The sequence below is a fragment of the Carcharodon carcharias genome, chromosome 3, assembly GCF_017639515.1.
Source record: "Carcharodon carcharias isolate sCarCar2 chromosome 3, sCarCar2.pri, whole genome shotgun sequence".
NCBI lineage: Eukaryota > Metazoa > Chordata > Chondrichthyes > Lamniformes > Lamnidae > Carcharodon > Carcharodon carcharias.
The window spans coordinates 14,687,010-14,704,791 of record NC_054469.1 but is presented as its reverse complement, the minus strand read 5'-3'; the positions used below and the strand labels follow the sequence as shown (position 1 = coordinate 14,704,791).

The window sequence follows — 17,782 nt, the reverse complement described above, 5'->3', positions numbered from 1 at the left end:
CCTTCAAGAATATATCCACTTCTGCCTTAAAAACATTCAAAGACTCTGCTTCCACCGCCTTTTCAGGAAGAGAGTTCCAAAGATTCATGGCCCTCAGAAAATAATTTCGCCTCATCTCCATTTTAAATGGGCGACCCCTTATTTTTAAAACAGTGACCCTGAGTTTTATATTCTCCTACAAGAGGAAATCCTCTCCACATCCACCCTTGACAAAGACTCCTCAGGATCTTACATGTTTCAATGAAGTCGCCTCTTACTCTTCTAAACTGCAGCGGATACAAGCCTAGCCTGTCCAACCTTTCCTCATAAGACAACCCGCCCATTCCAGGTATTAGTCCGGTAAATCTTCTCTGAACTGCTTCCAACACATTTACATCCTTCCTTAAATAAGGTGACCAATGCTGTACACAGTAATCTAGATTATTACATAAAACTATCCAGGACACACAAAAAATTCACTACCTTTTTGACATGTGCAAGTCTGCTTATTCCAATTTATATGAAAGTTAAGCCCTCCATAAAAACGCTCTGCCTTTATTACATATTTGTCTAATTTCTGCATTTGTACAATCTAACATTTAAGAGCTGCTAGTTAAGATGCCTATACACAACTCCTACTACAGTTTCAAATCATTTTCTTCTTATAACAACCCATATAGTCTCCATATAGCCTGCTTATCTCTCGTTAATCCTCTTATAATTGAAGCAATTTCATCCTGAATCACTAAGACTACTCCTCCTCCTCTATCATTTTCCCAACCTTCCTGTAGACCTCACAACCTGGTATATTTAACTTCCAGCCTTACTGGTTTATGTAGATAATAATCAATACACAATTACAACAAAGCCTCAGCATGCATGCCAGCATGTAAAAAACCAAAACCTGAGCGTCATAATTACAAATGAATAATCTCAGCCCAGAAATTCAGATTGTAAATCTTAAATGGCTCTCACAATGCTCATCTGAACCTTAAGATGACATTACCACTTTGGAATACTCCAATTTATACATTATATTACAGATCCTTTAATATAGGAGGCTTTCATGTTGCAAGGTTTGACAACTATAATGTAACTCACAGCCAGATGATCAGGAAATTTCTCTGGCCAGTTTTTTTTAAAACAGCAATGGCTTCTCTTGTTACTGTGGGAGTGTCACCATGTTGAGCAAGTATGATTACTAGTAAAGTAATAGCTCTGACAGATTAGGGCATTTTTAATTTTAATTAATCAGGCAAAGTGTTCTTTTCAAGTTGGATTGGTACCACCATAAAACATCTATCATGAAATCATCCTCAGAAAACTGGTCACATGTATATGTGACAATAAAGTACACAGTGGTATTGTATATTTCCATTCAACTACTATTCGACAAAACTCATATGGACAGCCTACCACTGAAAACTCAAAGGGAATTTTAATTATGAACAAAAAAGCACAGAAACGTTCATAACACTGCTTAAAAAATCTTGGTGCAATATTTGCTGGATTAATGTTGCTGTATATGGAATTATCATTCTGAAACAAATCAAAAACAATGGGACTGGCACAAGATGAAGGAGTGCCCTGGTGGCAGAGCCATGTTGTGAAAATGTCACCAAACGTCACAGTACTGCACATACCATGTCAGCCTTGTAATCCAAGAAGGATTTAACCTTTTACAAAAGGATATGTTCCTTTTTCAAATTAAGGAAAAACAGCGCTAAGCTAAAAGCATGCACAAAGGGAACCATTTAGAAAGTTAACTGAAGCTCGGCAGCATTAACCTCCAGTTTCCTATCACAAGACCTTACTCAACAGAGAGAACTGGAAAGCACACCATGACATGGGTACTGGCAAGGTATTGTAAAGGAAGACTATAGCCTGTATTTTTTGGGAAAAAATATAAGGCAGCAACACAACCCAATAGTGGAGTGAGTTAAAGAAACAAACTTTCACAAATATTTAATATATATATATATATATACACACATTTCCTGCTACGTCTTCATAAAACCAGTAGGTGGGTCTGGATATCAATTGTGTTGTTTCATTTTAAGCTATGAAAACATGAAAGACTGCATGTACACAAGGCATCATCCAATTCGGCCAGGCAGGATTTGACAAATTATATCTACACAGACCGAGCTGACCAGTTACTTTGAGACTGACAAAGTCACAAGGGGAGTTAGGGTCAACCTGATGAGTGCAGGTATTAATCATATCACACTACTGCACTATGACAAGCTCTCATTTCTAATCACACATCTGCATCATTTTTAAAAGGTACGTTTTTGTTATTACAAGGGAAGCGAAAATGTGGAAATACAAACAGTATTTCAGCTAATTCCAGACCACACATGCTTAAGTACTTGTCTGGAATTAACATTCCCTGGATTTTTATTAAAACCTCTCTCTCGGGAATACTGAATGTAATGGAAATTCCTGAAATTACTATAGAAGGAAATAATTATATGCAGTAAAACACAAAACTTCAAACTCGCAAGCAAAATAAAACTACATAAAAATGGCTAAGTACTTTTGGCAAATTTATTTTACTGGGAGCCTTCTCAAAACTATGGAAGCGGCAGTTCCCTCCCATGCTTTTGATGGTGCTCAGATTTCTGAGTATCAGGTCAGGAAAACATTGATTTTAAAATGCTTGCCCTGAAGTCTTTTTTTTAAAACTAAAAATGTTCTTCTGAAGCAAAACTCCATACAATTATGCAAGTGACCATTTATTCTGACATAATATATTCAAGCCTCATCTACATGTTCCATTCCCTGCAAAAAAAATGGATGTACTAGATCCTGGTTTGAAACAGAGGCATATAACCTAAAAAAAACTTGTCCCTAATATGAACCATATGAGTTATCATATTTTAAATTAATCCAATCCTATTGTAACATATTTTTTCACCAAATCTAGAACGCTGCCTCCCTCTTCTAAATCAGAAGCAAATGCACATTTTTGTTTCTTCCCTTAGGTGCAAAACCATCAAGTGGTTGCGCTGAGTCAGAGGAAGCACTATTTCCCCAATCTCTATTTTAACTTTTTTGGAGCTATTTTCTCTCTCACTCTTTCAACTTTTATGGGAGATGACAAACCAGAGTAGGTGGGAAAGAACTCACACCAAAACACTGCACTTATTTTTTATGTTGTTGTAACAGAGTGCCCTAGAAGTTCGAAACAAAATTAACTGGTTAATCCGGACCGTAAACAAAACTAACGATACTTTTACACCTCACGTACAAAATGTAAAAAAAAAATAAACACTTTGGGGGGGGGGGGGGGGGGGGGCAGATCTCCACTATCTCGACTACAGTTAATTGATGTACTCATCTGAACCACGATTCATTTTTTTCCCCCAAAGAAGAACTGAAAAATAATGACTTTCAGTTGGAAGGGAGAGGAAATCCAAGACTGAAATGATCTCCAGAAACCTTTCTCCATGAATGTTTTCTTTACAAGTCGCATTTTGGCCTTTATATATATATATATATATATATGATTTTTTTTTGGCTTTCAATGAAAAGGAAAATTAAATCAGCATTTCCTTTTCTTTAAAATAAAAATGACCGAAATAAAAAGGCAGAACTTATCACTTAAAACTTGGATAAGGCAACGTTGGTCTGCACTTTTCAAACTCGGGACTCCCCTCGGCTTCCCCTCCCACCCGAATTTCCCCAATAATTTCACAACATTTACCCCCTTGCCGGTGCAATGATTGTTTAATAAAAGACGAGCAAGATGACCAATCTCTTACCTTTTTCCTGGGACGATGAAATAATCTCATCCTCTTTGCTGACCTGCGTTATAATGGACGTGCTGTCCATCGAACAAACCCTTTCTGCTTCTGGCCGCCGGGCCCTCCGCGATTTCCTTCAGAAAATGCACCGAAAAACAAACAATATTTTCCTTTTACCCCCCCCCCCACCCCACCCCCCCCCACCCCCAGAAAAGAAAAAAAAAATGTTGATTTATTAATGCATATATTATATGCGCCACAGGCCAAAAAAAGGTGGAAAATTTAAATACTTTTTTTTTAAAAAATGCAGAAAATATAATTCTCTGCAACTTTCCTTTCCCTCTACTCCTCCTCCTCCTCCCCCCCCCCACCCCCACCCCCCAGAAAAAAAAATTTAAAAAAATTTTTCAGTCAATCGACCATTTATATTAATGTTTATGTCAGGAGAATTCAAAAAATAACCGCCTTTCGCCCGCGGCCCGGAGAGAGGAAGAAGCCGAGCTGTCCGGTGAGTGCTGAGAGACGCTAAATGCTGAAAAAAAAATAATGTTTCTTGATCTCCCGTAGCCTCGATTGCGTTTTTTTTTAATGTTTTTTTTTCCCCCCCCCCTCTTTCCCCCCTCCTCCTCCTCCTCCTCCTCCTCCCTGGCGTCGTCTCTCCTTCTGGCTTGTTTTTTTTTTCCTTTTTTTTTTCCCCCCCCCCACTCCCCACTCCTCCCCCCGCCCCCCCTCCCCCCACCCCTCCCCCTCCTCCTCCTTTTATATATTATTTCTTGTCAAACGTCGTCGTTTGGTCTCCAATATGGAGGAGCTGGAACTTCTCTCAGATTCAAAAACAACAAGAAAATGTGCGCCGTCTGTTTCAAGAAACCCTCTTCCACTTTCCTTCTCCCCCCACCCCTCCTCCTCCTCCTCCTCCCTCTCCTCCCTTTTTCCCCCTCCACCACCACCACCACCACCTCCTCGTCCCCTCTTTTTTCCTCTCTCTCTCTCTCTCTACTTTCTTTCTTTCCTCACAACTTCCCGGCCTTTAGGGAGGGTTTTTTTTTGTGTGCTGTTTTTTTTTTTCTCTCTCTCTCTCTCTCTCGCTCCAGTGCAAGATGATCATGAGCAAGGACGACGGCACCAAATCCAACACACAGCAACGACTCCTCCCTGCTCACACCCCCGCCTAAAAATAATAATAATACTTCAGGAAAGAAATCCGAGCTAATGCTCTGCATAAGAATGTCACCTCCCCACACACGCCCCCCCCCCCCCCCCCATACACACACACACACACACACACACACAACCAACTTCCACTCCACCTCCTCTTAACTCGGCCATTCTGTAGCTGCCTGAATTAAAGTGTGGCAAAAGCCACACATTACAGAGAAGAGAGAGACTGTGCACTTCGAGGAGGTTTTATTTGGCATGGCCAAACATGGTCCCTTTCAAATGTCCTGGAACTGCAGAGTGCCTTTAATAATATCTATGGCTATTGCAAAACCAGCTTTTAGTTGCAGGCTATTTCTCTTTCCACCCCCGCCCCCCCCCCCCCCCCCCCCCCGCCGCCGAAGGTTAACAGAGCGCCCAAGTGGGCACTTTTTGGGGTATTTGTCCCAAGGAGTTGTCCCTCGATAATAAAATTAGTCCTCTGATAGGGGTGTGAATTAATCTAATCTATCACCCTGCAACCTCCTCTCGCCGCCCCTCCTGCAAAAATGCAGCTGTACCAGACAATCATGACTGGGATGATCAAATCACAAGCAAAGGGAGACTTAAGGTGCAAGTGGGACTAATTGGATAGCTGTTTCATAGAGCTAGCACAAGCACAATGGGCCGAATTACCTCTTGAGTTTGGATCTTTCTATGATTCTAAGCCTGTAATCCCCCTCAACCAAGGTCCCAATTTCAGCATTTATGTAGGTGGTAAATGGAATCCAAACAATACCCCATAAAAAGAAATTGGGCGCTGTCACACTTCTGTTTTTGGATCAGTAACCTACCTACACAGGAAATTCATTCAAACTCAGATTTTCGCCTGGGGGGGGGAGCCATAATTGGTATGCAGGAAGGTTTCCTGCCCAATTAGAGCCACTGGGGGGTGGGACGGAGGTGGGTCAGAAGGAGTCTCATTTAGATTCCCATGGCAGCGTCATTTAGGCTGCTAGTTGTCCTAAAGGAGAAATCTGTGGTTTGTGCTAATGTTTTACAATGAACCAGAGGGAAATGAGATGTCACAGAGGAGCCAGAGGCCCGGCATCTGGGGTAGGGCAGCCCCTCACTTCATCGATGCTGATCTGGATCTAATGCTAGAGGCCTAGAGAGAGGAGTGAGGTCCTCTTCCCGGAGAATGTCATGAGGAGCTCCTCTCGTCATGCAGCAAGGGTATCTCTCAGTTCATCATCGTCTCCTTCCACTTCCTCTTCCTGTTCCTTTCTAAGCTCCTTCTCCTCCTCCAACAAGCTGTCTGCTTCCAGGGCTTCACATCTCTGGAGTGTCATGTAATGGAGAGCAGGGCAGAGCAGACTACCACAATGACCAAGACCCATGCAGGAGGGTGTTGGAGGGCACCACCCAACCTGTCCGAGCACCAGAATTGCACCTCCAGAAGCCTGATGGCCTGTTCAATGGTTGCCCTGAGCTGTTGGCATTGGTTGTATCTCTGCATGGGGCTCCCATAGAGGGGTGAGGAACCATCTCTTCAAAACATATTCCTTATCCCCTAAGATCCATCCACACACTTTGGGGGCTGGAGTGAAGATCTGAGGAAGCCAGGACAGGAAAAGCATGAAGGAGTCATGGTAGCCTCAAGGAAAACGAACACATACATGGCGGAAGCTCTTCCTGTGGTCGCAGACCAGTTGGTCATTGAGAGAGTGGAAGCTCTTCCTGCTGATGGATCTCACTGGCTGGCCACTGAGTACCTTGGTGGTCACACAGATGGAATTGATGGTGCCCTGCACCTGGGGGAATCCAGCAGTGTTGGCAAAACCCAGTGGCCTCTGTCCCTGCAAGGCTCTGCCTGTCTTTAGATGAACGTGCTGTCCAGCTCTGGCAAAGAGGGCATCAGTGACCAGCAATGTAGTGACGTGCTACCGTTTGTGAGATGCCATCAAGGTTCGCAGCTGATACCTAGAAGGAAAGTGAAGAAGTTCAAAGCCACAGTGACTTTGACGATACTGACAGGGCATGCATGGTGACCAGTGCCACAAGATATGAGGGTCTTCAGTGGTGAGGGCTCAGATGTCTATGATCATCTGTCTGGAGAGCCGCAGTCTCCAACAGCACTGGGTCACCAGGTAACTCCAGCTTTGGCAGTCAATCCCGTGTTGAGTGTTTGACCTCCATTGCCTTCTTGCCCATCTTTCCTCTCTGTACCATCCTGAAGCTCAAGGTTCTACCCTTCCTGCGGAGGATGTTGCCCCTCATCACCATTGGATACAAAATCTGGAAACCTGCCCAAAAAGCTGGCTGCAGCCTTCCTTTTAGACAGTTGGCCATCTTATTATAATTGATAGCCCTGCCCCCCAAACCTATTGCAATGTACATACCAGTGAAGTACTTTCGAAACTAATCACTGTTGTATTGCAAGAGATTTCAAAGCTAGTTTGTGCACAGCAAGCTCCCACAAACAACAAAATGATAATAACTAGATAATCTGTTTTTAATGATGTTGGTTTAAGGGATAATTATTGGCCAGGATACTGGGGAGGACTCTCTGCTCTTCTTTGATAAAGTGCCATGAGATCTTTTACATCCACCCAAGAGGGCAGATGGAGCCTCGGTTTAGCATCACATCTGAAGGATGACACCTCTGACAGTGCAACACACACGCTGTACTTGGAAGTCAAACCTGACCAAGAGAAAAGATGAACTAGGACCTCGCAAATGAGTTAAGGAAGACTTTGAAGATGAGGAAAGATGTCGCAAGGTGAGTGGTTTCAGGAATGGCATTCTGGAGTGTGGGGCCTAATAACTAAATGCTTTTCCACCAATGGGAGCAGAAGGAGAAGGTAATGCTCAGTAGATCAATATTGGTGAAACCGAAGGTACAGGAACATATAGCATATAGGGATTGCAACAGGAGAGAGGGACATGGCCTCGAAAAGGATGAAGACTTTGAAGTCAAGGCTCTGTGAACAGGGAGTTGTAAAATACATGGGTAACAGATGAGCAGATCTGTGGGCAGAATATGTGTCTTGGAGTCCCAGATGAACTGGAGTCAAATGGCAGGTGAAGAGTGCATTGGAGAAATTATCTGGATGTGATGAAAGTGTTATAGATTGAAGGTGAGTCACGGATAGACCTGACAGAAAATTTGACAATCATCTCAGTATTAGGGATGATGCAGACATTTGGCAGTTAGATTGACCGTGTGCAAGATAGCAGATTGTGAAATCAGGAATGAAGAAGTTTTTAGTTATGTATCCCCCTAACACATCCCCATAACTTACCAAGGTGCTAGTGCAGCCAATGATCTACTTTTGAAGTATGGACCTTAAAATTTATTTTAAAAAATTTGTTTTATTCCTTCACGGGATGTGGGCTTCGCTGGGGCATTTATTGCCCATCCCTAAATGCCCTTGAGAAGGTGGGGGTGGCATCCACAATCCGATGGGGATGGGTGGGTGCTAGGGCGATTTAACAAAGAAAAGTACAGCACAGGAACAGACCCTTCAGCCCTCCAAGCCTGCGCTGATCATATTGCCCAATCATTTGTTCCCCCTCCCCCACCAAAAATTGTGGAGTTTTAACTCCATAGCGTGCAGTTTCTTTAAATAGGTTCCCCACCCAGCTTAATCGACAGACAAGTTTGTCAGGCAGGCAACACTGCAGAAGAGGTCACAGCCCAGGACCAAGTTTCCTGCTGCTTGAGTTAGAGATCGCAAGAGGGTTGCGGTTTGGAGGGTCGAGAGTGATCATGGTAGGTTGGAGTGATGAGGGACAGATATAGAATGTCTGTGAGGAGGGCGGGTGGAGGTCCAATTGCGGAGGGGGAGGCAGGTTATCTTGAGGGGCCTGGTGAAGCACTCCTGCTCCTCCTGGCCCATAAGCAGAGACACTTCTGCCATGCAGAATTCCTCGCCTCCCTTTAGCTGTTCCAAGGCCAGAGAACCCAGTTGCCCAGCATTAAAGCCAGAGGAGAGATAAAATCAAAGGCATACGGTCCCACTAAATTATTTAATGATGGCCCACTTCCTGGAAGTAAGTTGGTTTCCTGCCTCTGTTAAAACCAGAAGCGGGCAGGTTTGAGGCGGATTGGGTAGAGGTTTGAGATTAACATCTCACCTAACCCAAACCCAGTCATTTTTAGGGGTTAAAGCTCCCCTATAGTCACTGCTGTTACATAGGCAAACTCAGCGTGTAATTTGCAAAAGACCACCACAAACTCACAAACAGGAAATAAAATAAATGGCTAAGTGATCTGTATTTTGGTGGTGTTAAAAGAGGGATGAATGTTGACTAGGACACCTGGAGCATTCTCCCGTTCTTCTTCAAATAATGCTCTGGAATCTTTTACATCCACCTGAGCAAGAGGAGAACCTGAAAAGCAGAACCTCAACAATGCAACACTCTCTAAGCAAAATGTTACCCTAGAGCATGTGCTGAAAACCTGGTATGGGGCTTGAACCTACAACGTTAAGTTTGAGGTGACTACCAGTTGAGCCAAGTTGACACTCAAGTGACAGTGGAAAGCAATACTGGACAACATTGACGTACATATAAAAGTTCATACCTTGTTTGAATGTAATGTTGTCAAGAGCATAAAAGGACAAGATTCAAGAGTTGAATTGTGAGCCCATCAGATGTGACTAGATAACCCTCAAGTGTTTCAGTATTTTTTCTGTCGTATGAAAAAAGACTTGAATTTATATAGCACCTTTCATGACCTCAAGATGTCCCAAAGTACTTTACAGCCAAGGAAGCTGCTGTAATGTAGAGAAATTTGGAAGCCCCTCTGCATGCAGCAAGATTTTGCAAACAACTATGAGATAATGACCAGGTAAACTGTGTTTTAAAAAGATTAATTGAAGGATAATATTGGCCAGGTCACTGGGGAAAACTCAACTTCTGCTCTTCGAATAATGTGATAGGGTATTTTATGTCCACCTGAGAGGGTAGCCGGGCTCCCAGTTTAACATGTCATTCAAAACATGGCACCTGTGACAGTGCAGCACACTCTCAGTACTGCACTGAAGTGTCAATCTAGATTATGTGCTCAAGTTTCTGGAGTGTGACCTGAACACACAACTTTTTTCACTCAGAGGTGACCTGAAACATTAACTCTGTTTCTCTCTCTACAGATGCTGCATGACCTGCTGAGTATTTCCAGCATTTTCTGTTTCTATTTCAGATTTCCAGCATCCGCAGTATTTCGTTTTTGTATAAATTAAATATCAGCCAAGTTCCTAGCAAGTTCAGGACTATCATCTTATGAGAGAATAAACAAAGTTTGCGGTGAACATCTGAGCTCAACTTTACCTGACCTGGAGTATTTGATGCTGAGAATAGTTCACCTCCTTAATCCAATGCATTTAGGACAACAGTCAAGTTATAACACAAACAAAAAACAGAAAATGCCGGTAAGACCATACAGACTCAATGCGTTAGCTCTGTTTCTCTCTCCACGGATGCTGTCAAACCTGCTGAGTTTTCTGACATTTTCTATTTTTGTTTCAGATTTCCAGCATCCACGGAATTTTGTTTTTAGTCAAGTTATGAAGCCTGCCTTAACTCCTGTATAAGAGCTAAATTGTAATAGTCGCACATTCACTCAAACACTGAACACAATATCTGCCACATTAATTATGATCTGTGAAGTTTACTGTTCCTATATACATTGTGTTCATTCTCCCACCTTCGCAATTCTCTTTGATTCTTCTGAAAACTGGTGTTTCCAGAAATCAACAGCTGTTCCTTAGATCATCAAAGTAGCTGTTTTTTACGAGTGAGCCTTGACATAACTGTTAGAAGACTGTTCAACTGTGAGAGGTATCACATATTGAACCCAAATATGTCCTCATCTGAAGTTTCAATATACAGGATCACCAGGTATCAATGAGGGAAAAAAAGCCTGGCATGTGCTTTAGTTCTTTCGTCAACTCCAAGGAGCTCGAGTGAAGTGCAGAAGTCATGTAAGAAAGTGTCGTGTTTATACCGCACCCTTGGCAACCCCAGGTCATCCCAAAGCATTTTACAAATAATGAAGTACTTTTGAAGTGTATTCACTGTTGCAACGTAGGAAATGTGGCAACCAATGTGACAGTATTTTAGTGATGTTGATTGAGGGATAAATATTGGCCAGAACACCAGAGATAACTCTCATGCTGCTCTTCAAAATAATACCATGGTACCCTTTACATCCATCTGAGAGGGCACACAGGGCCTCAGTTTGACCTCCCCTGAACACTTTCACCTCCTCAAAACCTATTACATTTCTAACATTCCTCAGTTCTGATGAAAGATCACAGAACTGAAGCATTAACTGTTTTTCTCTCCACAGCTGCTTCCTGACCTGCTGAGTATTTCCAACATTTCCTGTTTTACCTCAGTTTGACCCGTCCTCTTAAAGACGGCACCTCCAACGGTGCAGCACTCCCTTCGTCTTCTTCCTAGGCAGTCTCTTGGGATCAGGGATGACTTGCTTCCACTCCAGTTCAATGGATTCTGAGATGGCTGAGTCCAATGCACGATCTGCAGTCCCTGCCATCTACGAGCCAGGTGGTGCTTGAAGGTTTGGGCAAATGAGTTGTTTTGAGGTTTGTACACTCTCTCCGGAGCCTCAACTTCGCTTCTGCGAATTCCCAACAAAGTCTTTCAACATGAATAAACCTTCTCCATTTTGGTCGGTCACAATCTAGGGACTCCCACGATTCCCTGGCAATGTTTGACCCCTTCAGGGATGTTTTGAGAACATCCATAAAACATTTCCGCTGTCCTCCTGCAAGTCATCTGCCGTGTCCAAGTTCTGAGTAAAGCAGTTGCTTCAGTAGTCTAGTGTCAGGCGTACAAATGGCATGTCCCACCCAGCGGAACATTCCTTCAATAATAGAGTGTCAGCCTTGATTTTTGAGAGGCTGATTTAATTGCAGAAATTATATTGCTGTCCTTAGCAGAGAATAATTACCTCAGTACATACTATAGAATGAAAATGAAATACTCTTGGCCCGTACGGCACGATACCACATTAACATGTGTATACCCAATGAGTCATCATAAGATTATGCAATCCGAAGGCTCATTAAGTGACTTTTAGGAGACAAATCTCAATAAAAAGGGATTTTGACTCCGCTTTGCTACCATAAGCAGCCAAATCAGATTGTTGAGATACATAAAATCCATTTTTTCATGTTTATTTTTACTTAGTACTTTACAATAGTTCAGAGATGTTGTTAATGTGGACAACAGTGGGTTAAATGCCTGTATTTTTGGCTGTGATTTTGAATGGTTCCTTCCATCCCTGCAGTTTCCTACTTTTCCATTCTTTCTCTGGTTGTCTGGTTGCAATGGAAGCAATCTTAGTGAGGTTCTTCCTTAGTTGTCATTGCTATTGGCGTTGCTCAAATGGAGAGCCAAGACAACACACGCCACTGTCTTGCCTGCCTTTGCACTGTCACAGATAAGTCCCACAAATGAGGCTGGTCTTGCCAACAGAAGATACTGTCTGCATGCAATTAAAACTACTTACTAATGCAGCCCTTCAAGTTCAACGAGGTGTGACAGAGCCCATAAATTCTTCATTGAAAGGGTATCATTATCAGCTCAGGCACTTTAGCAGGAGGCTTGGTTCCTCCAAGAGCTATAAACCAAAAGCTGTCATGGTGGCTGCTTTGGAGAAACGTTGGCACACTGCATTGTAAACTTTATCCAGAAGCTGTCATTGTTAGTTTACGTTTTCAACCCAACTACCTTTCCCCCTATTTTTGGGACACCCAATTAGCTGTGTCAGAGATACTGTCAGAGGCACAGGATATGTTCCATTCACAATAATACGAACTTATATTTATATAGCACATTAAATGTAATAAAATGTTCTTCACCAGAGGCATTAAGAAACAAAACATGACCACATAAGGAGATGTTACAATCTTCAATGTGGTGAAGGTGTTGGGAGGCTCATATTCCTGTAACCAACAGCACATCATCAATTAAAGTGGCTTACAAATGGACAGCATAACATGCCTCCCAGTTCTCCTATCTAACAGCTTAAACTTCACCATCTTTTCCCATCCCAAATCTCTCATCATATTGATGAGCTGCAACATAAATCAGAGACCTACTAAAACATGACACTGTGCACCATCTCTTCCTCCACCTTTATAGTTCTATCCTATATAAAACATTGACAAATGACTTAAGAGTCTTACAAGGCATTTTAATGTGACTTGAAATTGTTTAAATGCAGATAGAAGCAGACAGTCATCCATCCATTTCCCTCCACCTTTTCAGTCATTGATCCTTTTAACTGTGTAAAAAGAAACACATGCATGCTCTTCCATGAGTGCAACTTGGCTGTAATTCATGAATTCTTATGAAAACAGACAGTCCCTGGATTGAGTGATCGCCAAACTCAGGGTTACTGTTAATTCTGGACAACTAGTTTATGCACACCTTTATGCCTCAACAAATACAGAGAGAATAACATCACCCATTAGACAAGCTTGTTAGAAAATTTAAGAATTTTTGTCTGTTTAGCTTAGCATTGACTTTCTTTAATTCACTCACAGATACAAGGACCAGATTTTGCATTTTAGGATGACACTCCAATGTCGGGTCAAATAAGGGTCCCGACCCTGCACTGTGTCGGGAGCAGTCACCTAGCAGTGATCTTCCCTGAACTGGCCAATTAGTGGACAGAGGCTGCGCTCGTGTCCAATTAAGGATGGCAGGCGGGCTCTCAAAGCTGGAGAGCCAATAGCTGAGCCTGCTGTTTCAAGTAGGGGAGCCTCCGTCTTGAAGCGTCCTCTCAGCACTTTCAAAACTTTTGAATTAAAAAATAGCCACAACTGTTGGGCCACAATAGTGGAGGGGGGAAGGTTGGCCTGCGGTCTCTTGCTGTGACCAGGTAGGCAGCAAGGGCCTCAGAGCCTGCTTAGAGCACTGGCACCCCCCACCCCGGTCAGCTGCCAGATGACTGCCTCCAGGCAACTGGCCTGTTCCTGATGCCAGGGGAGCCTGCCAGCCAACTAGAAATTTCTCATAGTTGGCCTTCAACTTAACTTAATTGGCTACCCACTTTTTGTGGGTGGAAACCCTTCCGCCCTTGATTCCGCCTCCAGAAAGATGGCTCGGGGAGGCTGGCAGGAGGGTCCCGACAGCACAAAATTGCTCACCTTTCCACCTAAGTTCTTGCCCCTATATTGGGTGTAAATTCAACTCAAGGATTTAAAAGAAGTTTCACTCCACTATATTTCAATGACTACTTAGTACAGGAAAGTGAAGTTGAGGCAGAATATCAGTCATAAACATATTGAATGACCAAACAGGCTTAAAGGGCTTTTTTTTTTATTCCTTCACGGGATGTGGGCTTCACTGGCATTTATTGCCCATTCCTAGTTGCCCTTGAGAAGGTGGTGATAAGCTGTCTTCTTGAACCGCTGCAGTCCATGTGGTGTAGGTACACCCACAGTGCTGTTAGGGAGGGAGTTCCAGGATTTTGACCCAGCGACAGTGAAGAAACAGCAATATATTTCCAAATCAGGAGGACTTCCAAGTGGTGGTGTTCCCATCTATCTGCTGCTCTTGTCCTTCTAGATGATAGTGGTCATGGGTTTGGAAGGTGCTGTCTAAAGAGCCTTGATGAATTCCTGCAGCGCATCTTGCAGATGGTGAACACTGCTGCTACTGTGCATTGGTAGTGAAGGGACTGAATGTTTGTGGATGTGGTGCCAATCAAGCAGACTATTTTGTCCTGGAGAGTGTCCAGCTTCTTGAGTGTTGTGGGAGCTGCACTCATCTAGGTAAGTGGGGAGTATTCCATCACACTCCTGACTCATGCCTTGTAGATGGTGGACAGGCTTTGGGGAGTCAGGAAGTGAGTTACTCGTCACAGGATTCCTAGTCTCTGACCTGCTCTTGTAGCCACAGTATTTATATGCCAATCCAGTTCAGTTTCTGGTCAATGGTAACCCCCAGGATGTTGATAGTGGGGGATTCAGTGATGGTAATGCAATTGAAAATCAAGGGACGATGGCTGAATTCTCTCTTGTTGGAGATGGTCATTGCCTGATACCTGTGTGGTGTGAATGGTACTTGCCACTTGTCAGCCCAAGCCTGGACATTGTCCAGGTCTTGCTGCATTTGGACATAGATTGCTTCAGTATTTGAGGAGTTGTGAATGGTGCTGAACATTACGCAATCATCAGCGAACATCCCCACTTCTGACCTTATGCTGGAAGGAAGGTCATTGATGAAGCAGCTGAAGACAGTTGGGCCAAGGACACTACCCTGAGGAACTCCTGCAGTGATGTCCTGGAGCTGAGATGACTGACCTCCAACAACCACAACCATCTTCCTTTGTGCTAGGTATGACTCCAACCGGTGGAGAGTTTTCCCCCTGATTCCCATTGACTCCAGTTTTGCTAGAGCTCCTTGATGCCTCACTCAGTCAAATGCGGCCTTGATGTCAAGGGCAGTCACACTCACCTAACCTCGGGAGTTCAGCTCTTTTGTCCATGTTTGAACCAAGGCTGTAATGAGGTCAGGAGCTGAGTGGCCCTGGTGGAACCCAAACTGGGCATCAGTGAGCAGGTTGTTGCTAAGGAAGTGCTGCTTGATAGCATTGTTGATGACCCCTTCCATTACTTTACTGATGATGGAGAGTGGACTGATGGGGTGGTAATTGGCCAGGTTGGATTTGTCCTTTTTGTGTACAGGACATACCTAGGCAATTTTCCACATAGCCGGGTTAGATGCCAGTGTTGTAGCTATACTAGAACAGCTTGGCTAGGGGCGCAGCAAATTCTGGAGCACAAGTCTTCAGTGCTATTGCCGGAATATTGTCAGGACCCATAGCCTTTGCAGTATCCAGTGCCTTCAGCTGTGTTTTGATATCATGGGGAGTGAATCGAAATGGTTGAAGACTGGCATCTGTGATGCTGGGGACCTCTGGAGGAGGCCAAGACGGATCACCCACTCGGCACTTCTGGCTGAAGATTGTTGCGAATGCTTCAGCCTTATCTTTTGCGCTGATGTGCTGGGCTCCTCCACCATTGAGGATGGGGATATTTGTGGAGCCTCCTCCTCCAAGGAGTTGGTTAATTGTCCACCATCATTCACGATTGGATGTGGCAGGACTGCAAAGCTTAGATCTGATCCATTGGTTATGGGATTGCTTAGCTCTATCACTTGCTGCTTATGCTGTTTGGCACGCAAGTAGAATTGTGTTATAGCTTCACCAGGTTGCCACCTCATTTTTAGGTATGCCTGGTGCTGCTCCTGGCATGCCCTCCTGCACTCTTCATTGAACCAGGGTTGATCCCCTGGCTTGATGGTAATAGTAGAGTGGGGGATGAGGTTACATATTGTGTTCGTGTACAATTCTGCAGCTGCTGATGGCCTGCAGCACCTCATGGATACCCAGTCTTGAGTTGTTCGATGTGTTCGAAATCTATCCCATTTAGCAGGGTGGTAGTGCCACACAATACGATGGAGGGTATCCTCAATTTGAAGGTGGGACTTCATCTCCACAATGACTGTGCAGTGATCATTCCTGCTGATACTGTCATGGACAGATGCATCTGCGGCAGGCAGATTGCTGAGGATGAGGTCTAGTACGTTTTTCACTCAGCACCTGCTGCAGACCCGGTCTAGCAGCTATGTCATTTAGGACTCGGCCAGCTCGGTCAGTAGTGGTGCTACCGAGCCACTCTTGGAGTCATTGAAGTCCCCCACCCTGAGTACATTCTGTGCCTTTGCCACCCTCAGTTCTTCCTCCAAGCGGTGTTCAACGTGAAGTAATACTGATTCATCAGCTGAGAGAGGGCAATATGTGGTAATCAGCAGGAGGTTTCCTTGCCCATGTTTGACCTGATGCCATGAGACTTCATAGGGTCTGGAGTCGATGTTGAGAACTCCCAGGGAAACTCCCTCCCGACTGTATATCACTGTGTCACCACCTCTGAACAACCCAGGGATGGTTATGGTGGATGTTATCTGTATGGTATGATTCTGTGAGGATGACTATGTCAGGCTGTTGCTTGACTAGTCTGTGAGACAAGCTTTCCCAATTTTGGCACAAGCCCGCAGATGTTAGTAAGAGTTGTTAGACAGAGCTGATATTGTCGTTCCAGTGCCTCGGTTGATTTTCATTCCTTTTTTGTGACTTTGTAGCGGTTTGTTACAACTGAGTGGCTTGCTTTCAGAGGGCATTTAAGAGTCAACCACATTGTTTTGGGTCTGGAGTCACACGTAGGCTAGGCCAGGTAAGGACAATAGATTTTCTTCACTATACCAGATGTGTTTTTACGACAATGGATAAAGGTTTCATGGTCATCATTAGACTTTTAATTCCAGATTTTTATTGAATTCAAATTCCACCATCTGCTGTGGCAGGATTCAAACCCGGGTCCCCAGACTGGGTCTTTGGATTACTAGTCCAGTGACAATACCACTATGGTGTCTAACGATTAGGGTAAACATCAGCATGGCTAGACGGGCTGAATAACATGTTCTTAAGCTGTATTACTATGGAATTCCCCATGTTTAGCTTAAGAAAATTGAAGCTCCTCCAAAACTGGATGTCAAATCTGACAACACAGTGGCAGTGGAGGGGTCAGGAAAGGTGTTACAAGATAGATCTGTGCCATCAGCACACATAAAGAAGCTGACTGTCTGCAGGTAGCATCATCATAAGGCAACCTGTAGATCAAGAAGCGGGAGGTAAGAATAGATCCTTGGGAGACTTTGGAGGTAATAGTGCAAAAGCTGGAGGTGCAAATGCTCTGGCTTCAATCAGATGGGTAAAAAACAGAACTAGGAGAGGGTAATCCCAACAAGGTGGACAACAGAGGAAGGACATGTGAATATGATGCTGTGGTCGACTGTGTCAAAAGCCACAAAGAGGT

The 17,782-nt window shown here is 43.8% G+C and overlaps 1 protein-coding gene and 1 long non-coding RNA gene across 4 annotated transcripts in view; one reads left to right on the top strand and one right to left on the bottom strand.

Moving 5' to 3' along the window:
- Positions 1 to 3,906, bottom strand: part of ctdspla (CTD (carboxy-terminal domain, RNA polymerase II, polypeptide A) small phosphatase-like a) — a 211,646-nt gene extending 207,740 nt beyond the window's left edge. For 2 of the 3 annotated variants that reach the window (XM_041185177.1, XM_041185178.1), the window contains exon 1: positions 3,747 to 3,905. In XM_041185177.1, the coding sequence (XP_041041111.1) occupies positions 3,747 to 3,816 (70 nt within the window). In that variant the 5' untranslated portion in view covers positions 3,817 to 3,905. Of the gene's footprint in view, positions 1 to 3,746 lie in introns of all 3 variants that reach the window. The other variant, XM_041185179.1, reaches the window with a different exon arrangement.
- A 274-nt stretch (positions 3,907 to 4,180) lies between these two features.
- Positions 4,181 to 17,782, top strand: part of LOC121275777 — a 128,624-nt gene continuing 115,022 nt past the window's right edge. The window contains exon 1 of the long non-coding RNA XR_005942562.1: positions 4,181 to 4,236. This is a non-coding gene — a long non-coding RNA (uncharacterized LOC121275777). The remainder of the gene's footprint in view (positions 4,237 to 17,782) is intronic.